This window comes from Varanus komodoensis, unplaced genomic scaffold (assembly GCF_004798865.1).
Source record: "Varanus komodoensis strain SLA01 unplaced genomic scaffold, ASM479886v1 scaffold11, whole genome shotgun sequence".
Classification (NCBI taxonomy): Eukaryota; Metazoa; Chordata; class Lepidosauria; order Squamata; family Varanidae; genus Varanus; species Varanus komodoensis.
The window spans coordinates 32765525-32793345 of NW_025335317.1; the positions used below are offsets into that span (position 1 = coordinate 32765525).

The 27821-nt window shown below is 39.5% G+C and overlaps 1 protein-coding gene across 7 annotated transcripts in view; it reads left to right on the forward strand.

The window, feature by feature from the left end:
• The window catches only part of MBTD1 (mbt domain containing 1), a 52182-nt gene extending 25302 nt beyond the window's left edge, over positions 1 to 26880 (forward strand). For 3 of the 7 annotated variants that reach the window (XM_044419950.1, XM_044419952.1, XM_044419957.1), the window contains 6 exons: positions 1374 to 1521; positions 3040 to 3122; positions 4687 to 4921; positions 7775 to 7852; positions 14641 to 14829; positions 22640 to 26880. In XM_044419950.1, the coding sequence (XP_044275885.1) occupies positions 1374 to 1521; positions 3040 to 3122; positions 4687 to 4921; positions 7775 to 7852; positions 14641 to 14829; positions 22640 to 22758 (852 nt within the window). In that variant the 3' untranslated portion in view covers positions 22759 to 26880. Of the gene's footprint in view, positions 1 to 1373; positions 1522 to 3039; positions 3123 to 4686; positions 4922 to 7774; positions 7853 to 14640; positions 14830 to 16682 lie in introns of all 7 variants that reach the window. The other 4 variants (XM_044419954.1, XM_044419955.1, XM_044419953.1 and 1 more) reach the window with 3 other exon arrangements.
• Positions 26881 to 27821: the final 941 nt, after the last annotated feature.

Here is a 27821-nt window from a genome sequence, read left to right on the forward strand (position 1 = left end):
AGCAGTTTGCTCGCCCGGAGAAAACAGATCTCCAAGCGAGCAAGCCACTGACTCGTGCGCCTGCCTCGCGGTGCATGCCCTCCCCCACCTGTGCCTCGCCTTACCTCGCCGCGAGCATGCGCCCTCCCGTGCCTCCCCTCCCCTCACCATGTGTGCCCTCCCGTGCCTCGCCTCACCTCGCCTCGCTGCACAGGGCCCTGCCCCTGCCTCAGCACGCACAGCCCCCGCCCTGCTCCAGCCACCTTTCCGGCCTGTGCCCAGCTCCAGCACCTTTCAACTGGCCCCCTGGTGAAAAAGTTGGAGGATCCCTGCTCTTATCCTTTCTCTGCCAACCTTAACCATGGGGACAAGGTGCCAGAATGTGCACAAACTGTGTATAGTTTTGATGAGAATGCAAGTTCTGACAGTGACGAGATGGTTGTAGAATCTCAAGTCCCAGTATCAGATCAAGGTCAGGAACAGTCTGGGGAACAAGGAGAGGAATTGTGAGCCCAGGGCAATGGGGGTGACAGCCATCAGGTCCGTGGGAACAAAAAGATGGCAGAACAGGAGGTGAAGTTGACAGCCAGAGCTGACAAGAGCCCTGATATACCAATAGCAGACCAGGAGGAGCAGACAGGCTGGGCAGCTCTCAGCAGGAGTTGAGCAGTCTGTCTGACATAGAGGACACTCCCCTTGAGGTGACTGAGTTGCTGGGAGACAGCATAGGTGGGAAAGTCAATTAACTGAGTTCACAGAAGGGCTAGGTTTCACAGTGCTCTTCCTGCAGGGATGTGCAGGTGAAAGTGGTATAAAGTGGAGGAAGATGAAGGGGTGTCAGTGAGGGCTCAGCACTTCCCTCTGAGATACGGAACTCAGAGAGATGGAACTATAAAGTCTTGTGGGAAAGCAACTTGGGAGTAGTTTGTTTACTCTGGAGGAGAGCCACACCTCGCAACAGATTATGCCATTTCAGAGCATAACCACAATTAGTGTTAATTAACGTTATTGTTAAGTAGGATTTAAAGCTAACTCTAAACATTTGTTTTGAATCCTTATTGTATAACGAACTCTGGTTAATGTTAACTTCAGTTAAGACAAATGAGAGGAACTTCCAGCAGTGGGGAGTAGAAAATGTGCAGCCCTGTGGCCTGCTTCTATTTAATTGTGCTTAAGGGATTAGGAGCATTATAGATGTACCAGACATAATTTTTCCTAGATACGAATTTATGAGCTATTTCATTGTTTGCCTTAAAATAGCTTGCCAAATGCAAATGGATAATTACATAGTTGAATTCTTCTTGAACTTTTGGTTTATTCTTCACTTTGATATTCCCTGTTGCTTAGCTTTGTACTTAACTTTTAAACCTTAAACCTTTGCTTTGTTTCTTTAGGTATTAGCAGATGGATATCTTATGATTGGAATTGATGGCTCTGAAGCAGCAGATGGGTCTGACTGGTTTTGTTACCATGCCACCTCTCCTTCTATATTCCCTGTTGGTTTCTGTGAAATTAACATGATAGAACTCACTCCACCCCGAGGTATTCATTTTTCCTATCCATAAATATATTTTGCAGGCAGTATTGTGTGAAATAATCCACTTGGTAAACCTGTTTACAAAATGCACCTAACACATTAGTGCTTCTGCTAGTTTAAAATTGCTTCGCTCCCCTCCCCTTGCCTTTTTAGCAGAAAACAGCTTCCTTATTGCCTGCTTAACTTCACTCTTGAGCAGGTTGGGCTTGGGCATGCCTCTTCCTTTCTCTTTCTTGCTTCCTCCAGAAACATTTCAGTCAGTGCAGAGTAAAGGGAGTGAAAGTTCCCATGTCACTGCTGTGGCTTGCAGGAACTGTATGGATGGAGCAAAGGACTGAGCTAGATGCATTACTGCCATCACTTTTACTTATTTACTTTTATTTAATTTTTTCTTGGCTGCCTACAAAGCCCTCCCAAAGTGGTATACAACTCACATAATAGAAACCAGTGCAGTAATAAAAACGGCAACACTTTCTATTTCTTGTCAAGGAAAACTAACCTAGTAACAGCATATTTTCTGCTTCATCAGGCTGATTGCTTCCTGTGGTTTAAGTCTCCAATAGACAGGACTGAAGGTTATTCAGTGAAAACAGAATTTAGTAGGTAGCCTTATGCTACGCAAGTTAGACCATGGGTCCATTTAGTTCAGTATTGTCAACACTGACGGGCTGTGGCTTTCCTGGGTTTCAGGCAGGAATTCTGAATGCAGAAGTTGTGAAGTTCACTGGAAACTTCAGGGAAAATAATCTCTGATAGGCTTAAAAAGACCTCTACTTGAAAGCATTTTCATATTCTTGCTGTCAGAGGAGATGCAGCTGCTCCAGATTCAGTAATATCACTCAGGATAAGAGAGCTTCATATGTACGTACCCAAACCTTAAGGCCTTCTTCAGTGAGTCCTGCCCGATACAGTGATGGGGGCAGGGCTGGCTCAAAACTTGTTTCTGCCTGAAAGTAAAGGACAAAGTGCTATGGCTCTCCATTTGGTGTACAGAATATAACTGGACTGGCAGCCACATCTTTAGCATTGGTGGCAGGAGAGCATCCTTCATCATAAAATTAGCTTAGGGGGAGCAAGGCAAGCCTTGTGTTATGGACACACAGCTCTGTTCTGCAAAGCCTTTTTGCTGATGTGCATCTCCAGCAGCAGCTTTACTAGTAGTAGTAAGGCTGGTTCTGGAGGTGGGTAACCATTAGGACTGGATCTTTTTGGTAGTGCGATCCATGTTATGGATCCATATTCTCAAATTAGTTTGCCTAGTGCCGTCTTTGTGGTCTTTGTGATCTTTTCATTGCCAAACAACCTCCATCTTTATCTCTTAGCTTAAAATATATCCAATTGCCATGTTGAATTTTAATTCCTTTTTAATGTTTAATTTCTTTTGTAATTTGGCCAGGGAGCTTGTATTATGGGTCGACAAAATAAATTTTACATGAAATGGCTGTCCTTCTGCTATTATTGCATTGCTCTGGAGATATACATAAATACTGTGATGCTATTACATAATAACTGTTAACTTGTAGGTTATGCAAAACTACCTTTCAAATGGTTTGACTACCTCAGGGAAACAGGTTCTGTAGCAGCCCCTGTGAAGCTCTTTAACAAGGTAAGCATATAGCTCAGAATATTTTAGATATGTAATGCATCTAAACATTTCACTACAAAATGAGACTCAAAGAGTGTTTATCAATGGCAACTTCTCAAACTGGGGAGACATACTGAGTGGGGACTGCAGTGCTCAGGCCGGGGATCAGTGCTCTTCAACATTTGTATGAATGGCTTGGATGAGGAGTTGCAGGGAATGCTTATCAAATTTGCAGGTGACACAAAATGGGGTGAGAAAGTGCTATCATCCTAGAAGATCAAAATTCAGAGTGATCTAGGTAGGCTGGAGCACTGGGCTGAAAGCAACAGAATAAAGTTTTAAAGGGACAAATGCCAATTTCTACGCCTAGAAAGAGGAAATCAAGATGGGACATAATTTGCTTAATCATACGTATAATTGTAGACCACAAACTGAATGCGAGCTAACAATTTGAGGCAGCTGCAAAAAAAGGGAACATGCTTAATTGATAGGATAGCTTCCAGATCACATGAGGTACTGGTTCCCCACCATCAGTACCATGGTGTAAGGTCTCATCTTGAGTATTGTATCCAGTTCTGAGCACCACACTTCAAGAAGAATGTTGACAAGCTGAAGGGGGTTCAGAGGAGAGTGACAAGGACAATCAGGACTCTGGAAAGAAAGCCCCATGAGGAAAAATGGAAAGAACTGGGCATGTTTAGCTGAGAGAAGAGAAGACTGGGGTGAGATTAATAGCATTTTTCAAATACTTGAAGGGCTGTCACACACAGGAGAACCAAGTCATCCCAGAGTGCAGGACTTGGGCTTAAGCTATTGAAAGCCAGATTCTGGCTGGACATCAGGGAAAACTTCCTGACTGTTATAGCAATATTGCAATGGGACCAGTTATCTAGTGACATTATAGGCTTTCTCACATTAGAGGAATTCAAGAGGCAGTTGGACAGCCATCTGTCAGGCATGTTTTAACTTAGAGCCCTGCATTGATTGGGGATTGGACTTGATGGCCTTCCAACTTAACTATTCTATGAGATTCTGAAAATAGGGACTGGCTGTTATAAACTGGGCAGAGATGTTTACCTCAAACACTGAAGCCTTTTGGAGATGCTTCCTTCCTCACTCTTACCCCAGGACTTGCTTAAGACCATTTCTTTCTTTCAAACATTTCCATTCTATCCTACTTCTCTCATTATCCCATCTTCCACAGATAAAAGCTAATATATGGCTGAGTGCAGTGCCATCTTAATCACTCTGGATCTCCCAAACCCCATATCAGTATCCAGCTTGAAATAAGCGTATTGATAGCTGGATCTGGGGAATTCTTAATCTAGTATTGTGCTGGGTCATATGCCATGACTTATCTCTGGTCAGTAGGGCAAGAGTAGCCACAAGCATAAAAAATATAAGCACTATGCTGGATTAGACCAAGGGTCTATCTATTCTAACATTCCAAGTTTACGAGATCTACTGGGGGAGGAAAGAGAGGTTAACAGAGGTTTGTGGAAGAATCAGTTTTGTGTTTGCTTCTAATAGCAGAAGTTGATTTTCACACAGAGAGTGATGCAGTTGTTTTGCTTATCTTTTTCAGGAAGTTCCAAACCATGGGTTTCATGTTTCAATGAAACTGGAAGCTGTGGATCTCATGGAACCTCGTCTAGTCTGTGTGGCCACAGTAACGCGCATTATCCATCGTCTGTTGAGGATACATTTTGATGGCTGGGAAGATGAATATGATCAATGGGTAGATTGTGAATCTCCTGACCTCTATCCTGTAGGTTGGTGTCAGCTAACTAGTTACCAACTACAGCCTCCTGCATCACAATGTAAGTGGCCCTTGAGTTCTTTGGAACCCTCTATAGATTGAATACAGCAGATTCCCTCTGGTTGTTTGTCCACCCCTCACTCATTCTTTGTTTTTATGTTTGGATGTTTGTCTTCACTCTATGCTCCAAAGTTCATAGATCTGATCTGTCTTACTCTATAGTCAACAGTGTTGCTGTTAGGACTACAGCTCAGTTTTGTCCAAAGCTTACAGTTATTTGGAAGCCAAAAGGGAAAGACAGTTGTTTTAAATGCTACGCATTACTGAAGACAAGAAAGACAAGCGTGTATGTGTGCTGCAAGTCTACCACTCCTCAGCTGCCTTGTAAATCAGACACTTGCTGTACGCAAACATGCATTTCTAGTGACTGTGCATATATGCTTAGATATAAATGGAGTACTGCTTTGCTGTTGCTCGGTTCTAAGTTTATTCTGACTTTCCACATTTAATTCAGGTCTTTCAGATTAATACATAGCATGACAGGCTAAAAAAAAATCAAATCTAAATACCAGTTAGGATAAGTGTGACTTAAGTGTTCTGAATAGAAGAAATAGAAATAGAAAAAAAATCTGATTTGATGGTATAAATATAGTTCCCCATTGGAATGCCACAATTTTTGGAATCAATCTTGTTCTTAAAAAGAACCCTGAGCCCACTTATCTGAAAAGAAGTACAAATCACTGGAAAGATCAGGTGCAGTCCTCTGTGCCTTGGTTTCCTGGCTCAAAGTCTTCCAACTTCCTGTCTACCTACTTCCTCCCAGTAGTAGTGCAGTCCCTCATGTTGTAAGGCCTTATGTGAGGTTTTGATTACTACTTGATATTTCTTCAAGTATGGCTCTTTGACTCATTGCTTCCTCAAGTCTTTTTCTTCAGCTCATTGCCTACTTTGCCCAATTACCTTTATCCAACTGTCTTAACATACATTTCTCGTTACTTCCAGTAAGGACCTTAAGCACTGTGAGGTTTCTTCAGCTTTTCTTTTTAGCTCTTTCTTGTCTTAATGCTTGCAGTATGGCAGTGGAGGGGGTGCTGGGGGGGAGAGCTTTGCAAATACCCTGGATCAACAGAAAGATGAGTGATCAAGCCTGATCAAATCAAACCAGAACTTGCCTTGGACGCAAGCTGAGGCTGCCATACTTAAGATACATCGTGAGAAGGGAAGACTCACCAGAGAAGCCAATCATGCTAGGGAAAGTTGAAGGCAGAAGAAGAGGAAGACCCAAATATGAGAGAGCTCAATTCTATAAAGGAAGTCACAGCCTTGAGTTTACAAGAGCTGAGCAAGGTTGAGGAGGGCAGAACATTTTGGAGGGCATTAATTCATAGAGTTGCTACAATTTGGAAATGACTCAATGGTATTATATAGGGGAATAACAAAATCCACAACTTCCATCATTTCAACCCATTATGCCTCCCTGTAGCCCTTTAAAAACATTAATAAGATGGTGGAGAAATCAGAAAAGTGTGGAGGTGATATTAGAATGTTGGCTTTACTTAAAATATTTTTATCCTATTCATTAGTCGAAAAAGCTCTTACTGCAGCTTACATATAATCTGTAAAACAAAACAGCCCCAGCCTACAAATTTACACTCTAAGGTAATAGAGCACACAAGAAAAAAAAAAAAAAGGAAAATTGAAGGGAGATAAATTACGTTTGGCTGGTGGACTGATGCGGCTTTACCCTCCCATCTCTCTTTCCAGCCTGCTGGAAAGGCTGGTTGTGGTGGTAACTGAAAGAGGAGGAGCCCTTATAGGGCTGGTATTCAGCATGGCTTTATTACTTCCAAGCCACCTTTCTTTTTTTAGCTCTCTGTTTTAGTCTTTTTGCCCCTTGTTGTCTCCCTCCCTCCCTTAAGAATTATCTCTTTTAGTTAAATTGTACTGAACCCATGAAAATGTAGAATTTAAAAATTGGTTAGATTATCCTTATTGAAGTGAGTGAATATAAATGTGGGAAACTGATTTTACACGTGCAAACTTTATGCCTGACTGGGGGTGGGAATCTGTGTAAAGTGTTTGCTTGTTACCCTGCAAACACAGTTCTTAATTTTCAAATTAAACATCTTGTTTCTTATCTGGTCAAAATCTTATGCCATCAAGGACAGGATCTAATCATGCATCGTTTAAACCAACAGGAAACACTATTGTGTGCCAGTATTCCCTCCACCCCATCCTATTCCTTTCAAACAGATCAGAACAAAGGTTGTCTAACTAAAGCTTTTATGATGTTAAGTCTGGCTACATAATACAAAAGAACAATATTGCAGAAGTCAATAATTCTGGACGGAGGTGAAGTTAAAATACTAGCTATTAGAGAGATGTGGCTTAATGTTACAAAGCTGATTCCAAACTGAATACCTCTCCTCCCTTCCAAACCTAAAAGAACTTATCCATCTTGCTGCCTATGGGCCCATCACCAAGAATGTCTGATGCTTCTCAGTTGGGCTGCCCTTTTTAGCTGACACTTAGTATTAGATGATGTTTAGTCCATCTGCACCCAACTCTGAACACTCAGCTGAATTTCCCATGGAACTTGAAACTGTTATCTTTGGCCACCTCTCTTACCTCTGAGTCACTTGGCTTTAGCATTTCAACTAAGCATTCCAATCCTGTCTAATTCCGCTTCTGATTCTTAAGGCCCAATCCCCACAGTGTCCATAATTTCGGTAAGACTATCCTTGTTTTCCAGAGCACATCTGAACACAGGACATTTCACCTGTAAAGGGATTTTGTTATGCCTGCTGTCTCAGCTGAGTTTAATGGAGAGTGTATTTCCTAATGCACGCTACTCTGAAATGCCCCACAAAGTTATGTTAAAGCAGAGTTTTCTTTTTTCAAACATATATTTCAGCATCAAGAGATAACCAGTCAAGTTCCTCAAAGCAGAAGAAAAAGTCTAAGTCTCAACAGTATAAAGGACATAAGAAAAGTAGGTAACAAAATAGTTTGTTTTCATTTTCCTATTAGAAATCGGTGCCTTTTACTCTCAGAAAATGTAGTTTAAATGCTGCTTTTTCATACAATAGTTTTCAAATTTAAAGGTACATTTTCACATAGGGACAACTCTATAAATTAGAAGTACATTTTTGTATTATGAAATAAAAGTGTAAATATATGTAGGATATGAGACATTTACAAAACTCAGAGTCTCCAGTATCTTTAAAATTTTGATGCTCAGTTTTAGAAATTACAAATATTTTTTTGCCAGAATGAAAAGAGATTGAATAATTCAACAAGATGAGATGGATGATATATTTCACCAGTCCATCTTTACAGAATTACATTTTAGGGCTTTTTCTTCAGAATCACATGGAACTACCACCTTCAGGTTAAAGTAGGATAATCATCTGTTACAGCTTGCCATGAGTGTCAGCACAGAAACTGGCTGAAGAACGTATCTTTTAAAGAGGGAGGTTAGAAGAAAACACCCAGTGTTTTCTTGCCTGCATTGGCTATGATAAGACTTAAGTTTGGTATTCTTTATATATTGATCCTTTTAGTGTTCATACTAGTACAGTGGTGCCTCGTACTTTGAACTTAATTCATTTCAAGGGACCGTTCAAACTCTGAGTGGTTTGAAGTCTGAAACTCTTTTCGCCATTAGAAATAATGGAAAACAAATTCATCTGTTCCTAGACCCTAAACAAAACCATTTCAATAAACTTACACCTCAAATACGCATAATTTAAGTTAAAAATAACACAGTGGCATGACAAAATTATCAATTAAAACTTGAAAACATACAACACAAAACATTCTTACAATGGCTTATGCCAGTAATAGAGCCAAAAAACAAAGCGAAAAAAGCACTGAATATGCACAAAAACGCATGCACCGAAAACACAGAAGCATTACACAAGAGATGTTTCACAGTGAGAGACTACTTGGGTGCACAATAGATGATGTTTACACAGTGACTGTGTTTTTTTTTTACTGCATGTGCAGTTCAAATGTTAGAGGCATTGTTCGAACTTTGGGGCGATTATATCTCGACCTAGCATTTGAACTCTTGATCATTCGAAGTTAGAGTTGTTCAAACTATGAGGCACCACTGTATATCATCTTAAAGGCAATTGCTTTTTGTGGCATACAGAGGCCGAGAAGGTTAATGTTTAGAGTCACAACTATGAATGGTCTTAAATTTTGGAAAGACTCTTTTGCATAGGAAAGGATTATGAAATCATGCTAGATTCTAGCCAAATAAGATTTTGATTATAAAACCACATTTTGAATAGGCACACATTCAAGTGATACTGTTAAACTTTTCATAATGGCTCAGCCTTCATCACAGTTCAAGTTTGGTTTCAGGGAATACAGTTCATTTAGAATTGAACTGAAATTCCTATACATGTTTACTTCTGAAATTCACTGACATGACATGGATGGCTAATTCCCAGTTGGCTGAACTACAGTTCAGCTGCCAGAAATGAGCAACAAGACCCTATGTGCCTTCTTTGCCCTTTTGGTTCCTCCCTTCCTTATTATCATTTAATCACATCGTCAGGTGTAGTGGCTGAAATGGGGAACTGTACTTTACTGCCTGTTTACTTGCCAGGACCCCATTGGACAACAAATTGGTATGGCAGAGATCCACATGATTGGCTCCACCCATGTAGCAGCAGGCATTTAAACATTGCAGCAGCACTGTGGAAAGAACCTCAAGGATTGCAGTCCACATGTCATTGCCATATTGACTAAATAGTGCCTCAGGCTGTGGCCTAAATTCAACATACTTTTAGCAGAATAGTTTGCTGCACTAGCAGAGCTCTGCTACCTTTTCCTGTTGCACAAGGCTAGTGCACCACTTTATGAATGTAGGCTCTGAAAAGCCCGAGTGAACAATTTTGTTTTCAAGAGCAACTTTAGGCATGCCACAGCTTCTGCTCTTTGAATCACACATGGGATCAGGTTCCAGAAAGTGGCTGCTTCTATGAGAAGGCCTGATTACCTTTCTGCTGATGCAGTGTTGGTCATAGAACAACCAAAAAGTCTGCCTTGAAAGAACTCAAGTGGATCTGGTGTCTGTAGGGGAAAGTGGTCAGCTGAGTTAAAAGAACACTAGATATCCCAGAGGGACAAGTTAGCAAGGATTTCCATAACAAGAACATTGTCAACAATAAGCCTGGGAAGTCTTTATAACCTGTGAACAAAAGGGAAGTGATATATTCCTTGAATGGTCCAGTGTGCTCCCAGTTATGGGTAACTGCCACCACCGCCCTGGCCTAGCACTGGGCTGGGGTGAACACTCCAGGAAGCACCACCCCCTCCCTCATAACACCCCCAGGCTCTCTGGCTGGGTGTCTCTAAAGAGAGGGGAAGCTAATCCCACCTCAGTTCTTTTCAAAATTAGATTTCTTTAGTATGCTGCTTGTAGTGTAAAAATCACTTAACTCCCCCCTTAACTTAATCCATCGTGGTTTGGCAGCCTGGCTGTTGCCATATAACGTGCCAGATGTCTTCACCTATCCATTACTGGCTAGTCCATTTGTCAAGAAGCATAGAAATCCTGCCTGTCAGTGGGATATTCTGAAACATTTGACAGTTCTGTTTGAAAATGGAAAAATTCTGCTTTTTGAGGCAAGAAATTGATCTGCATCAAAGGCACAAATGTCAAATTAGAAATAGTAACAGTCTCAGCTCTATTTGCAACATAAAGCCTGTGTAACTACTCCCAGACATTCATTCTTGGCCTTCTACTACCCCATTAAGCTCCATAATGTTATTTTAAAGTATAAACATTGATAAATGCATGGTTATAAACCAAATTTGATTAAATGCATACATATAGCCCCTTACCTTTTTAGACTTAATTGGTATTGAAAGTAATTTTTCCTATTACATCCTTGTCTATGCTATCTTGAATAACACTGCATACATTTGCAAAGTTTAATATCTGAAAACTGAGCTGTAAACAAATGTTGTTATTCTTTTTGCCCATTTTTCTTTATTCTACCTTTTATTTAAAAACTTAAACTTAAATCAAATCCACTATATATGCAGACTCTAATCCAAATCTGTTATATATGCAGACTCTAATGCTACAATAGATTATCTTATTTCAGTTTCTTTGTGGGTTGCTTTACTCTGTCACATGATAATTGTCTCCTTTGAGCTGACCATGTTTTTTTAATTGTGTTTGAAATTTAGGTGGAATATAGCTTAAGTGGCAAAGTCTAACCCATGATAACTGAAATGCCCTTTAATGGTGAACTGAAAGGGAAAGTCTTACTCTACTTCTCCATCTAATCTAGTTGTACTGTAGAATGATTTCTAGTTCTGACTCTTCTTGCTAGTTGGAGTTGCAGAAATAGCCTTAATTTTAAATTGAATTTAAAACAGAAACTTGCTGTATATTAGAAGAAATTTTGTTAAAATTCACTTGGACAAGATAGCCTGATTTTGCGTATTATGCACTGGAATGCTATTGATATTTCTATATTGTGCTAATGCAATTCTGAAGTTTTAAAGGGTTGCCTTAACTTGAAAGAAATTGCAAGGATGGATACACATAAAGTAGAAACTATACAGAAGGCCCATGTTTGACTTTAGGAAGCTGTGAACTAAAGCAACTGATGAATATACAGGGCAGTGGGTTCTACTACAAAAGTACAATGACTTTTGCCTCATTGTAATAGAATACACATTCTATTCCAGTGGTCTTTCATTCACTTGGGATTTGATAGTTTGGCAAATGCAGTGTGAGGGATGGACTACAGTAGCATCAAATCAGTAGCCTACAGCATACTGATAGTGTATTATATTTATGCACTTTTCCTTAACTTGCAGACCAAAATGTACCTAATAGCATTTGTTGGAAAGATTTACAGCAAATACAGTGCACTTCATATATAACTTGTGTGTTCATTATGCTGACTCAAAACATTTAGCTAGCTGTATTGGATAACAGTGATAAATACTGTTCCTTATACTATCCATGTTTCTACAGTAGGCACACTTTGCACTAACCTGTGAAGTATATCATGATAATATTTTGTGTTGAAATGCTATTAAGTAAATGCAGCAACGTTCTCTGGAATTGGAAGGGGGATAGTCTACTGCTTGGGATATTTTTCACATGGCTTAGAAGGCAGAGCTGATCTTTCAGTCGGCTCGTGAAGTGGCATCTCCCAGGCTAATTCTGACCTGCTGATCAATAAAGCAGAGTTTGTTAAATTGTAGCAGGTGGGTAAATGAGATTGCTACTTTCTCTCTTCTCCTTACTTCCTGTCTGGGATGGAGGGAGTGAAAAAGCCTGTACTTGCCTATTGTCCACAGTAAGGTACCCAAGGAAGGGGAAGAAAGTATGTGTCATAGTTCCATAAATCCAAAACAATTTTGGAAACTAGTGATGTGAGATCAGTAAGAGAGGAAACACTGCTTCTCTTCCCTTCCATGAGGGAAAACGGCAATAGTAGCCTTACTTTGTCCAGGTGAAAAAAAAATGCTGCTAGCAACATAGCCATGTGCATAATCAAGGTAGAACAGCAGAAGAAAGTGGCTACCATTGAGGAAGCTAAAGGTGGCTCTAAAGGCAACAATGGGAACATGCAGCCCTCTAAATGTTGTACCAATCCCATCAGCCCCAGACATCATTTCCAGTGGTCAGAGATGATGGGAATTATGGTCCAACACCTGGAAAACCACAGGTTTCCCACCTCTGATTAAAAACCTGTCAAGTTGCTCATCTCAGGAGAAGCCACTTCAATAATAAAGGGAGTAATTCCATGCTTAGGCAGAATCTCCCAGATAGGGGAGCTGTTTATTCTTCTCATTCTTGAAGTGAGTTGACATCTGGCAGTAGAATAAAGGGTTGAGAGACTACGATCAGTTCTAGATGTGAACCCTGGGTTGGAAAAGAAGCTCAGGGAAAACAGGTCCAGAGAGCAACTGTGCTGCATGGTTGCAATCAAGTGCAAGTTTTGATCAGTAGTCTAGATTTCAAGACTAATATCTTCCAGACCCAACTAATATGTTTTCCCTTAACCTTCCAGGGGAGGGTAACTGGACCCTTAACGTTTTATTTAAAGACCCTTAATGTTTTATTTAGGTAGTTTGCAAAAGGACAAGGGGGCTCAGGTGCTGTAAGTTGGATACTTTTCACTATGGCTGAGGTTGCATTGTGAGTGAAGAATGCTGTAAAGGATTTTTGATTTACTAACAGTTTTTTGAAGTGGAACCTATTCTAGAAAGAAGTACTGTTGTCAAATATGCTGAAGAGCTTGAAAATCCTCCTACCATACTCTCAGTAAGCTTTTTCCAACTTGGTGCCTTTCAGATATGTTGGGCAGTTTTATTCCTGTCATCTCAAACCAGAATGGCTAATGGTCAGGAACACTCAGAACTGTATTTCAAAACATGTGGAGGACAACAGTTTGGGGAAAACTGCTCTGGGTGGAAGAGGCATTTCCTATGAATCCATCCCCCAGATAGGAAGAGTATTCTTGGCCACTGTTTCTTCTTGATTCCCCATTTTTTTCCATAAAGGGGTGTCAGATATGGACTTTTCAGAAATCCCATATGCTGATCTTCTGTTGAAGTTATCTTATTAGTCTGTTCAAATTTCTGCTGTTGCACAACTTGATTTGCATACTGATTTGTGATCTGGGAGTCTGTTTCCCAGAATCACTGAGTGATCAGTTCTGCCTTCTGAGTGAAGTGGGGAGAGGGGGCATCCTATAGAACAAAAGTCTTCTGCTACCTACTGAAGCACAAATCCACAGGTAAGACTTTCATTTATACTAGAGTGACTTGGTATGCTCAGCTTCTCTGGGTTAACTAAATTTCAAAGCACTTGTCTGATGATCTTTGAGTGAAGGTTCCACATTTCTTGTGGAGTCACTATATAGGACTGGTTGAATAGGTACTCCGTCAAGGGCAGTGGGGAATTTTTGCAGTGGAGAAACTCAGTAGGACAGTCTCCATAGCCACCATTCTCTCTCTTTCTCACTTCCACACAGGCACCAGTCCAAAGATCTATATTAGCAAAGCAGTCTAGCAGTTTTCATCACCAGGAACAGGTCTTTAGAAGAGGTGTTGGGTCTTAATTACCCATTCACCTAGTCAACCCCAAATACACTGCATTACAGCAGAGAGGACGCCCAACCATATGTTAGGAAAGTTTCTGTCCCCCACCCCCAGAGCCACTGTGAGGATTGCAGCTAAGCTCAGAGAACAAGGATTTCTGAAGGGCAGATGACATCAGAATCCAGCTAATCAGAAGTACTACACCACTGGTCAATGAACAACTGCTTACAGATTTCCTGCAGAGATTAGGTTACTTGGAATGACTTACCATATCTGGAAATATCCTCTGTTTGCAGGTTTTATAGATACATGAGCATGTGGAGTTTTTTAATGGTTATAGTGGAATAAAATTGACAGTTGAGCCATATGAAACAATACTTTTCTGCTAACAAATGTGCTTCTATAGCATTTTCTAGATAAATTCATTAACACTTTGCAAGTGAGCTGTAAATCAAGGCGAATACTCAATGTGTTGCACTTGGAGGATGTCTCATAGAATCCTATGGCTGTGCCATCACCTTGCCTTCCAAGAGAATTCCCTTGACTTTAGTCAATGAAGATTTGGGCACACACAGAAGTGTCCATGAGCCAGATGAATATCAAGCGGAGGCCGTTCTCAGTGAGTGCTTAGTCTTGAGTTGCCTTAATGCACTTTGATCTAAGTGTTTTACTTTAGTTTGACTTGATGTTTAGAGAGGAAGATACCAGTTGGGAAGAAGCCTGTCAGTTTGACGAGCGTACCCATGACAGGTGGGGTACGGAGGAGCTTCTCTGGTGATGAAGAGTTGACTCCTCAGTATCGAACCCTTCCAGCACAGACAGCCCCGGAGGCCTGCCAGCCTCCCAGGACTAGCAGAGAGTTCAGTCCCAGCCTCAAAACAGGTAATTGGTCATGTAAAAACACTCTTATTATGGAAGGCAAAGTTCACTTAGGATCAAGCATGGTCAAGCATAAAACATGCTGACTCATTGCCGCTCTCACTTTTCATTTAAAAATAGAAAGAACATTCATTTCCTCTGATACTTGCATCAGCCCATGAGCCCATCTCATTGAATTAATCATAACAGTTGAGTCCCTGATTTTATGCTGCTTCAGAATTCAGCGAATACTATTTCAAAATGAATATAATAAATTCTTATTTCATTGGCCACAATGAAGCAAGATGAATAAGGGCCAATATTCATCTAGAGTTGGCTTCTCTTTTATAGGTTGAATATAGGCAGAGAATTGATGATTGTGGTATACCTCTGTGGGGACAAAGGAAAACTGTTTCTGAGAAGTTTAAAAATACTGCTGAACGTGCACTCAATTTCTCAGAAATGTTTTTAAACACGACAACAGATTTTTAAAAGGAGGAATGCACTTATTTACTTCTAAACATTTCTGTTCAAATGTGTCCGGGATCATCATTTTGATCATTCTGACAAATTGAACTGGAAAAATGCGGCAAAGCAATAGCAGTTGAGCCTCACTTAATACAATCTATGGAAGATTAATACAAACAGTTCTTCAGATGTAAGAAAACACAAACAGTGTACTGTCAAAGTGCTTAGTACAGATAGGTGCTTCTGTTTAAATTAAAACAATTCCAACTTAATGATTTTTGTCATTTCCATTGTCAATCTAATCATGAGCTCCACTTGTATAGGGAAAACATGAATGCTTCATTGGTCACTTTAGAGGAAGAGGTAGCACCATATATGTGAAGGATAGTTGCACATTTGTTATCCTATTCAAGATTTCTTTTGCCAACTTACTTATTTAACTTGAATACTTAAGTTCCTAGCATATTTAACTTGGTTTGTTAGTCCGATAAAGTTTATCAGTAGGAAAGACAGTATTTCAGCCTTGGACATGAGTTATTGGCAGTTCCTTTCCTTGTGAATTTCAATTAATGTAGAATTCTAGCTAGATCGTGGAGTTCCTTTTACAGTGTAATCTGGCTCACAAAGCTGTCCAGTTTTTATAGCTTCTGCTGAGCGAAAAGATTGAGCAGGACAGGAGGCCCCAGAGAAAGCATTGCCCAGTTTGGGGTTTGTTTGATTTATCCATCGAATTCCTTCACATCCAGCCCTGGCTTGGATTATTGCTACTTCTTGGATAGCTGTAACTATCGCAGCATGCATTTGCTGTAGTTATTGGTAAGAGAGAATGTTCCACACCTGGCTGAAGTCTTCATCTTATGAGCAGGAAGTGCCTTTTCCCAGTAAGTATATGATTTTTGCTCTATGAATAATCAGGAAGATAAATTCCAGCTCATGTTACATCCCCATTTTCCTGTCATTCCAACATCTCTGCAGGTGCATTGCTCAATGATAATTCACCTTGCTGCTTTAAAAGCTGATCTTACTACCTGGAATATTCATGCTGTTAATTTTCTTTGTATTTAGAATGTTAAGAATGGTAATATTTGTTGCATTTCAGCATGGCAAGCAATAAAGCCTTCTGACAATTTTTTTTCTTAGCAGAATGATCTCTTCCAATAATATGTGATATCCCTAAATTAGTTTTCAGGATATTTTGTCTGGGGAACATATTGGCATGATGTGGCTTGGGAACACACTGGCATTATCTTGCAGTGAACTTACAATGTGGCAAGGCATGGGGGTACTAACTGCATTTGTGAGGGCTAGTAAGCAATAATTAATGATTCCTTCCTGCCTTTTAATGATTTTCCATGTTCACTTTGAGTCAGAAACATATTTCCTTGTACTGAAAAAGCCAGCCATTTTAGAGAATCATCTTGAAAAGCTGTATTTGTACCACTGAATCAGTCATGTTGAAAGATCTGAAAAAAAAATATATTTCTGAAAGGCATGCAATTAAATCTCTACAGTTCCTGCCAACAGTTCCTTAGGGTAATTTGTTGAACTGCCTACCTGTTTTGAACTACTTATTCATAGGAATGCCACTTTTTGGATCTATATCTAAGATCCAGTTTTAATATATACTTAGTAAAATGGTGTTCACCTCTGGACTTTAAGAAAATGTAAGTTACATGTACTATCCTTTAATGTTTTGATTTTTGAGCTTCCATTTTTAAATGTAATATACTTTCTCTGTGTGTGTGTGCATTCTCTAGAAACAAAGGACTAATCCTTATAAATGTTTAGCAACTTTTATTTATCCTTTTCTTTAAAAGGCTGTAATAGGGATCAGAAATGGATCAGGCTTTAATTATGCAATGTTGATAAAAATATTAAATGTAGAACTCTAGCAGCAAACAGACTTCTACCGAAAGCAAAAGGCCCTTTACTAATGCTACACCATGAAGGAAAACAGATTGTGTGACCTTGATACATATAAGGTGGACTTGTTCTTTCACACTGCAGTGCCAAACAGATTTACTTATTTAAGGGTACAGCCCCATGCATGTTTAGACAGAAAAAAGTCCTGCTATTCCGAGCATTCCCTAGCTAGCCTATGGGAGTTTTTGTGGAAATTTCCTATGTAAACATGCATAGCACTGGGGTCTAAGTTAACAGTATCCCATTATTCTACTAAGGAGCTGAAGGCAACATGTGTGAGAGTTTTAGGAACTAACTAAAGTCATGCTGATTTGCAGACAGAACAAGGCCGCTTTGACTTGTGTCTTCCAGCCATACCCAGCTGGGATTCTTTTTGACTTCACCTTGGCAACTAAACTGAAATGAAGTTCTTTGAACTTAGCCATCTAAAGGATTAGCCAAGGGGTTGCCAGATCTAATGTGATTGCTCCTGCCTATCAACATCTCTTGTAATGCTGTGAAAGTAAAATTACTTACCCTGCTAAAGCTATACCTCCCCTGCCACACAAATGCTATTTTGGTGCAACTGTTAAGGGTATTGGAGCAAATATAGTAATTCTGATTTGAGGTACCCTTGCCACAACTAAGTGGTATGGATTGGATCAAATTTCTTGGAGTAAAGATTCAAATAATATCATTGTCATTGCCATTAATGACATTTCTAAGCAGTAATGAACTTTTGTAACTGCTTCCAAGTTACTTTCTTCAACTCACTGTAAAGCTGGTTTATTATCATATAATAAAAAGAAAAATACCTCTTTTCCCCAGATACTGTTACTAATTATCAGTCACTGGGTCTTTTTGTCTTTCTAGCAATGGGCAGTATCCAACACTACTTCTCTTTTTATGCCTTTGATGCACCACTAATTTATGTGGCCTCCAGAGAAAGCCATTGTGCCAATTCCCACTGTTAGTATGCCACCAGACTGTCTCACTTACACTAGTGAGACAGCAATAACATAAATGGAATGGCAGTGCAAAATACTGCTGTAACATAATTTTTAAAACTAGCTTTTGGCAAATTATTGGGTTCACTGTGTTTTTGTACCAACTAAAAAGTATAAAACATTCTGGTTATTTTCTTCGTTAAAAGGATCAAGCAGTCGAACCCTACCGAAGGGGGAGGTTGTGTTACTTTTTCTGAGTCCGTGTTGGCAGGAACCATAAATACGGTGATCTGATGTCTTGAAATGCTGAGCAAACTTGTGGCTTGACAAATAGACCTCTTACTTTTTGTCAAACCACCCTGTACTTCTGAATTTCCGTAAGGTTTAACAGTGGGTTTAGGGATTCGTCTGTACATCCACAGCATGGGATAAAGCTGAAGAATCACAACTTTAGAGAATCCAAAAAGGAATTTACTATTGTCCTGGGCCACAATCCAGCGTTATAACAAAGGCTGCTACTCAATTTCAAAATTAGTTTTCAGCTGGTATACAAATTATTGCCATTTGGAGAAATCAAGTCCACCAGGCATGCTAATCATGTGTGCTTTTCCCTTCAGGGTCAGTGTGTCCTTGAAGTCCAACCACTGCTTGTCTGAGATACTTATAAGTTGAATATGAAATGGGTAGGGAATGAGACTGTAGCACTCTTTTCCTGCTGGAGCCTACTCTGAAGAAAAGTCTCAGCAGTGGATTAGCTTCCACACTCTCCATGTGATCTTCCATGAAGCTCCTTCCTTTCCCCACACCCCTCCAGGGAGTGGTGACTATCAAGCGAGTTGTAGAATGGGCATAACAGGTGGGCGACAGCTGAACAGGATGCTGCACTTTTGTGGTTCTGTTAAGTAGGCAGAATAAAGGCATCTACTTCACTTGTGATGACTAAGGGCAACGTATGTGGGATAGGGATTAAAGTTTACACTGAGCAAATAGTTGAATATGTATAATTTTGTCATTTTTTAATATTTAAATTCTTTAAATTTTATTTAGCAGAGGAAAATGTGTCAGCAAGGAAGATGATATAGAACTGTGCTAAGAACGAAATGAACTGGCCTGTATGTTTTAGTAAGGTTCCAAGTAGCACCAGGTTGTACTTTGAGACTACATTACAACAGAGACTCCTTTGTACCATTAAAAGACACGTATGTCCATGTTTGTAACACAAGCTACAATACTGGATCAGAGCAAAGATCAACTGAATTTGCCATCTTGTCGTCAAAAGTAGCTACTAATGGATGATTCAGAAGAAGTGCACAAGAAAGTTACAGTATAATCTGCTCTCGTATCACTCCATTCTTTCAGCCAGGGCTGTAAAATCTTTGTATTATTCCTTTAGTTATTTGATCATCAGTCATTTGAGACTGCATCACAACAGTCGTCTTTGTACCCTTTTTGATGCTTCTTATTAAACTTGGTCAATGTTTTGTTTTGCCACCTTGGTCAGTAAATGTCACATTTTTAATGTGGTTGTCTATATGGCCATATGTTATATAACATTTTTAACAAAAAGTTTTTTTAAAACAATGGTCAGAATTAGGTTTAGAGATTGTATTAAATATAACAACCTTGTGCAATATACCATATTTTGATGGTTTTCTACTATCACAGTAAAATATATGCTGATTTAAGGAGCAGTTCTCAGCTGTGAAGAAGGATATGGTGGCCAATTGACTGCCAGACATGATTTGGTTGATTGGGTTGGCTAGTGGTATCCCTGCCCCATCCTGTTCCCTTCAGGACAGGTAATAACATGAAAATCTAAATTGAACATAAAACTAAATGTCCCTTAACCCATTTAAAATGCTATAATAGAGTTAAACATTTTACCATGTTTCTCGGAAAATGTATAACTCTTTTTTTTCAAGAAAAAGGGGCAGCCACTGAATACAGGTTGTCTTTGTGCTTAGTTGGATTATAATATGGTTTTGGCATAGCCAAGCAGGTACTCAGGTGATCTAAAAGTCAGTCCGCAGTTCAGAAACATTTAGTAATGCTTAGTGAGAAATGTGCCCCCATAGTAATGGAATGAAGTGTGTTTAAAGTCACATGTTCTTCGTCTTGCACGGAAAGAATTTGCACATTAGGGAGAGCTGGTGTAGAAAAGCCTTGGCTATTGGGCAGCATAGAGCTGAGCTGAGCTGGGCTCAGGCTTGCACTCAAGAGTCCTGTTGGCACTGGAGGAAAGGTGCCGGGCATGTGGTTTTCTTCCATTCTTTTCCTCCCAGCAGCATCTCTCTTGCTGTTCCAGAGCTTGACTCCTAAGGAAGTTCCACTGGATTATAATGAAATATATCGATTTGAGTCAGAAGTAAAATGAAATGGCAAAAGCCAAATGTTGATTGAAGTTGTTTTTTTAAATTTTCAGATAGGTCTTTAAAGCCACAAATGCAATCCTGGGTAGAAGCGGGGTTCTCCCTGTCTTTTTCCTGCATAGAGGCCTTTGAGTGCAAAAGAGAGCTGTGTAGGGCAAAAGCAAAGCTTCAGGTGCATCACTACCTATGGCAATCCACATTTAACTGGGCCTGTGTGTTCCTGCCAAACAGGTGATTGCTGTGGTTAAAGCCAGCCATTGCCACCTTTGATGAGATACATGCATATTCCATGGTCAGTTTTGTGGGATCTGGGTCTTTATGTGCTTAATGCAGGAAGCAATGCTGCTGTTTTATTCAGCATGCTTTAAGGCAGCACCCAGAAGGATGCATGCTGGGCGCTGCCTTAAATACACATGTTTGGTGTATTTCTTTGTAAGAAAGAATAAACCATCCTGAGGGACTTAAAAGCAATCATAGCAAAAGAAGAGGCAAAGCCAAAGAAGTGGGATTGCATAGTCTTCAAGAAAAAATGAATGAGACACAGAACAGTAGCTTTCAAATCCATAAAAGGCTGTCTGTAAATAAGAGGATTGTGTCATGGTCTTAGACTAGTTCAGATGCCAAGATTACAGCAGTTACATTGTATTTTACTGGAGCCTTAAAATTCACCAGCTGCAGCCTGATACAAAAGACCTATGCTTAGAATTAAAGAATTCTCATCCTGGTAATTTGGTTCAAGTACCAGAACCGAGCAGAGTTCACAGCTATTCCACATATTAACCCACTCTCATGCCCATTTTTTTTTTTTAAGATTTCAAGAATAAAATTTAGAGCATGAAGGTAGGGGAGGGAGGGAGAGCCACATTGTTGTGGCTATTGAGAGTCAGAAATCCTTGTTAATCTGCTGAAAATCATTAGCAATCTATCAATGGCTCCCAGTCTTTTACCTTCATATTCCTGGGCTAGATGACCAAAGTAGTTGCTTCCAGATGAATTCATTCTACTTGTTCGGTTGAAGTTATGGAAATATGTGATGTAGCCCATTTGAATCTGAATAGTAATCCACCAATCTCAATATCCTATTTTAGGGCTAGTTCTTATTCAGGTTTGTAAACTTGTAACTGAACTGTATCACTCTTCAGACTGGGTGGGCTTACGTTATAGGAGTGCTTCATACCCCCCAAATTCCCACCCTTTACATAGAAAGGTCTGGGAGAAGGTTTTCTAGCCTAGCTTTTTCCTAATGTGCTTAATCTGTATGCAGAAGATCATTTGTTAAAACTAGCAAGGTGTTTATTGACAAGTAAAGATAAATATCCATACAATTCTCATTCTGTCACTGTACATCTGTGCTGTATTCCAGCTTTCAGAAACCACCTGTGCAATTGTAATTGTGTCCCACTTTGAATCTTAAACTCTTAACTTGGGTGAAGACACAGGGTTATGACATTAGTAATTTGAATTACATAGGTATTTTGCAACATTCCTAGCATACTATTTTTAAAGCAAGTCTAAACATTCCACTTCTTGACTTGCCCTGTCTTTAAAATTATATTAATTTCTGTGTAGCCAAAGAAATTTTCATTAATTTTATTTGTAAAAGTCATGATTTTATCTAGTATAGAGGAATGCATCTGTTTTCAGAGTAAGTGGTAGATTTTAAAATCGGGGAGCTTTATGTGAGACAAGGGGCTTCTTTTCTAAGATGGTACCTGTAGCTTGAAAAGAATTTTTTGAAAATAACTTTCTTTACTTATGTTTAAATGTGTGCATCTTTGATATATTGAAACCTTTTTGAATGTACTTAATGGCAATCACAGTAGAAATCCTTAGGATATTCCTGTGTCTACTTTTCCTTTTATTCTCACCCCTTCAAACACACACTTTTCCTCCTTTCTTTTCCTGGTCACATTTTCTATTTCAGTCCAGGAGTTCAGTGTTAGCATTACTGTGACAAATTTGGCAATTACACACTGCGTTACTCTCAGAAGTAACTACAAAAGCTGAAGCATTGTAGAAAATGTATAGCCCCGGAACTGAAAGGAAACGTGTTACACCCCATTTCTTCAAATGTTCACCTATTTGTATATTTTTAAGTGTTTTCATGTTTAGTCACTTATTTTTGTTCTTAACCTTTCTCGTGTTTAGTTTCTTCACTGCAGCTGAAGGAGGAGTTGCTAGATGGAGAGGAATACAGCTTTCTTCAAGGCGCATCTGATCAGGAAAGCAATGGGTCAGCCAGCCACTACATCAAACAAGAACCTTAAGGGCAAATCAGGGCAGGATGGTACAAAAAGAGCCTTTCTTCAAGACTGACCTTCCCAATCTGATGATACAGTTTGATGGCTTCTACTAAGGGCACTTTGCTAACTGCAGATAAGATTTCAATTCAGAATTTTTGGTGGATGAGGAAACTATTTTAGTGAAAAAAGAATTTTTCAATTTATTAGGAAAAAAAGGTTGACACTTTTGTGTTGTATTCGAAGCTTTTAAAAGAATTTTTGTAATATTTTCGAGTTCAGATTTATTGTGCATTGTTAAAAAATAAATTTCTAATTTTTGGTAAAATTAAAAGCTTAACTATAGCAGGATTGCAGGAAACCCTTTGAGGAAGAAGAGGTGGTAGTATAGTCAAACGCAAATGAACTGTTTGTAACAAGTGAACCTTCTGGTACAAGCTGGGAGATTCTGAATTTTAAAGCTACACTAGTCATATCCTGTCTTTTCTACAGTGAAACCATGCTGTAGGGTTTTAGGGTGGGCAATATATACCAAAATAAGTTGAAAAATGGAGCCTGAAAAGAATTTCCTCTAGAAGTGGCAACATAAAAGACAAGCGTCTGCTTAAGATTCTGGAGAATCAGGCCCTGGGCCAAATCTTTGCTGAAGCCATTTGGTATCGGACTGGATACTGCTGCATCGTGGGTTTCCTGCTCCTCTTTTGAAGGCTTGGAATAGCTATTGATGGAAAGGATCAGCAAAGCTTCAAAGGATCACCTGCAGAGGGTACAAGCTTAGGAATCATTTTTCTTGTGCAAGAAAAGGGGGAGAGACTCAAAAGACCCTTTTCTTCCAGAACATTGACAGGCTTTGTTTTCCGTTTTAGTGGAAGTCACAGCCACTGACGAGGTAAAGGCTGGAGGAGGAGGAGGACAGAACTCTGCTCCTGAACACCACGTTTTGCTTCCCTCCCCTTGAGCCGGCCTAAAGATGGCCTTGGCCCTGCTTTAGGCATCATCTTCTTCTTGACTTCGCTACTGATTCCCTTTTCAAGCAAAATGTTTTCAAACTCTGATGTGACATGGATGCGGAGTTACCTGGAAGCTTTTGTCCGAGAATCAGATCTGTGTGGATATTACCAGATGGCTTCATTCACAGACTTTAACATGCTGACATTTCCACTTTGCGGTGTTGTGACAGGATGAGGTGTGTCAAGAGTTTTGCTTTTACCAGTAAGGTTCATTAACTAAACTCTCAGGAATTAACTGCTTATGTTCTGTAACTGCTTCTGGGTCATAGTAAGTCCTCTTTAGAGCAGTATAACTGTCAAATTCTTGACTCTAGGGTAGAAGTTAGAAAAAAAATCCTATAGAGTAACCTCTACATCCTTTAAGCCTAATGCTTTACAACTAGCAACTCACAATGCCCCAGAGACAACATTTTGGCATATAAATGTTTTGAATTTTTAAAAAAATGCATAGAAAGTTGAAAACCAGCAATTTTGATTTATTTCTTAATTAACTTGCTCTATTGTTCGGTACAGACCATTGGTGATATGCAAAGGTTTACCACATTCTATGCAAGAGGGGATAATGGTTTAAAATTTTGTATTAACTACTGGAAGTACATTTTTTCTGTATAGTATAGAATGTATGAAAACAGTTTCTTGTCATTTTTTTCTTCATATAGCTGGGCCATTTTTGACAACTGCTTTATGTATACATATTTTTAAAACTGAGTATCAGGTGTCAAATACTTGTGAATCTAGGTGGCAATTACATACTTTACGTCTCTAAAAAATTATAATGTTCACAATCTAGAGAAGTGTGAGGGTAGATCTGGGCTTAACTGAGCTGCCTTTTCTTTCTTCCCAACCACCCTCTTTGGGTAGAATGCCCTCCCCGCTCCACAAGTGCTGCATTGTAGCTGTTTTGGAAACCGCTTCAGTTTAGGAAAGCAGCTCCTAATGCCACAAAAGAGGGCTGTTCTTGGGGGAGCAGAGTAAAAAGCTGTAGTGTGTGCGTGTGCATGTGTGCACACACTCACATGTATATATGCACAAGTTCAACTGGATCACAACCAATATTTCCAAGTCGCAGTCAAGGCTGTCCTGCAATCCCTCCCTCCTTTCTCTCTTGTGCAAGTTGTACTTGAGAGCACCATTTCTTCCAGCCAGTGCCTCCCGGACTGAGGATGGGTATCCACACATCTGATGTAAAGGGGAGACTCCAGGGGGAATTGGAGCCAAGACATGGTAGGGATCCCATCTTCCTCCTGTCTTATCCACCTTGCCTGTGCAGAGTGGATGTGATAAACTCTATGCAGGACTGGCAGGACGAAGGCGATGGTGCTCAAGGGCCAGCAGTGTGGCACTTGTCTCAGAGGTTAACTTGAAAGGATTTAGTATTAGAACTTGTGAAAGTATTTCTTCTGATTTCAACAGGGACCAGTTGCATATGTAACACAGCTTAGAAAGAGATGCAGAACAATGCTCACATGAATGTCATCTGTCATGAAGAGGAGAAGGCCAGAGTGAGAACTTGATGTGTGTATAAAACAATTCTTGTTTAGTCATACAATGAACAGTATGCATCCTCTAGGTAGTGCTGCTCCCTTTTTCCTGACATAAACTTTATATCTTCCTATCTGTTAGATGGGCAGAAATTTAGAAGGTGCAACTTTCCTCATTACTGCACATTTTCTACTTGGAAAACGTCACATTAAATTTCTGTCAATCATGCAGCCGTAAAGACACAGACCCTTCGTCAGTTTGAAAGGCGGCAACCCTACTTCTACCTCTATTGAATATGGCAGCTCCTAGAGAATCCACAGCTAAATGTAATCCCTACCACATCAGCCTAGAAAGTGAATCTGAACTCAGACTAACCTGCTGGACCTTTTTCGGCCTAGAATCATGTTGCAGGGGGATAAACTTGACTAGTGCTAGGCTATTAGTCCTCAGGTTTTGAAAGCAGATCTGCGGATTTATATCCAGTTGGTGGCACTGCCAAACTATTGTGATTTTTTTTCCATTTCTGCCTGTGGGTAGGATTGTAGATCCTGAAACGTATGTGCATATGATACAAATGTTAAATATGAAAAATCACTTCTGTTATAATTGCTTCTAACTTAAATTCCATGAAGCTTTCTTGAATGAGCTTGCAGATTAGTTTATCCTAGGAAACTTTTTTAAAAGTCTTGATTCTGAGCAACAGCTATTTGTGGCCTCTTTAACACAGCAGACTGGGTGGCAGTGAACTTTCTCAGTCCTGGTTTAGCTGCTTTGGTATGCATGCATTTTGGTATAATTTAGCTCTACAAACATTTTCTTTTTAAGTTACTGTGAACTAAATGCAAACATATTGGGATTGTGTTGGGGTGGGAAGTTGGTCACGGGCTTGATGCCCGTACTGATGCTAAGGGTCAGCTGGTAATTTCAGTATTTGGCACAAGGCAGGGTGTTTTAAACAAGATGGCACCAGAGATGAGGTAAGTTATGTTGTAAGTGCTCCTTCTTTCTACAGCTCAGAATTTTACAGCTGACTTTTTTATGTTTTAAATTTCCTTGCTGAAAGCAAAAGCAGTTATCAGTTTCTTGTTCTATTGATACTAACACGGGTTTCAGTGTTTGTTTGTTTTTATTGTTGTCATTTTTATGTGATGTGAACACCTTCTCCCATCAATATTTGTATTATGGTGCTAATATATTTGGTAACAATCCTTTATTGGAAAGGGATTAAAACTGTGATTAAATTGATTTTTTTCTTTTTAATTTTCATATTTAAGTCACAACCATTTATAAAAAAAGAAAAAATCAACTTCTGCATCTGGGAAAACTGTATCAGGACAGAAGTTTTAAAAAATTAAATAGGGTTTTTACATCATTTCTGTATGTATTTGATATATAGATCAATATGTGTATAAATTTAATCTTTTATTTTCTTGGTAATTTGTGTGGTCAAATGGGAGCATTTTAAAACCTCTAATGAAATGTACATAACTCAATGAAAAATGTTTTTGAAGAAATTAATGTTACTTTCATTTTTACCAGACTGCAGATTTTCAAGCATGGATGTGAAAAAGCATTAAAATTATAACTTTGTGTACAAGATGAAAATAATTCACTAAATTTGCCTTTTTTTACACAAAATAAAAATGCTAAAGTAAAACCAGGTGGATGGACTTCTTTGTCCTCTTCTCTTCATGAATATCCTTCATAAATAACTGTTGTGATTTTTCTTTCACTTACAGGGTGTTCTCCCCATTCTACTCCAATAAATCATGCAGCAGCATTTTAAATGAGCTTCTGCTTCTGCTGTGCTTACATTAGGCAAGGCTGGAGGTTTTGACCGCATCCAGTGATATTGCAAAATTTCTTCTTGCCTGCATTAACCAAACTTTACTTTTTTTAAAAAGCTTCAAATTAGTGCAGCAAGTTACTCAGTAAAAAGTATGATCAAGTTAGCAAACTTCACATCATTTTGGTATTTTCATTTTCAAAATGTTAGCTTACTGGTCCTCGCACCCATTCTCCTTTGGCACCTTTTATAGCCAGTAGGTCTTATTTTGTCCCATAGCCAATAGGGAAGGTGAGTTGTTTGGAAGATGTATGGGAAGAACAGAAACCTGGTAGTTTCATAGTCAAATGAAAACCAGCATGGTGAAGTGGTTGGTATTGAACTACAACTAGAAAAACCCAGGTCCACTCCACTCTTCCAGTAAGTTCACTGGGTGACCTTAGCATGGTCATTGACTTTCTCACAGGGGGGCTGTGAAAATAAAATCCTGTTGCACTGTCTTGGGCTCCTTGTAGCAAAGTTGAGAGCTTTGGCAGTTGGGCATTATAGAGATAAATAAATAAAATAGCTGCCTTTTCACTTTGTGCATTGCAGGGATAGATCTCTTTATTTATAAGTACCAATAATCCTGGATGTTCTCATTCTAGTGTAGAATGAAACAGAAATGAGAAGTAGCAGTAGGAAATGTGTGGATGGGAGGTCCTAAGATGACAGCAATCCAGGAGAGAGAGCGAGCAGAGACTGTTTTATGGGAATGAGCTTGGAAAGGGGAGATCCTAAAAAAAAGCAATGACTTAAGGTGAGTGGCTTGT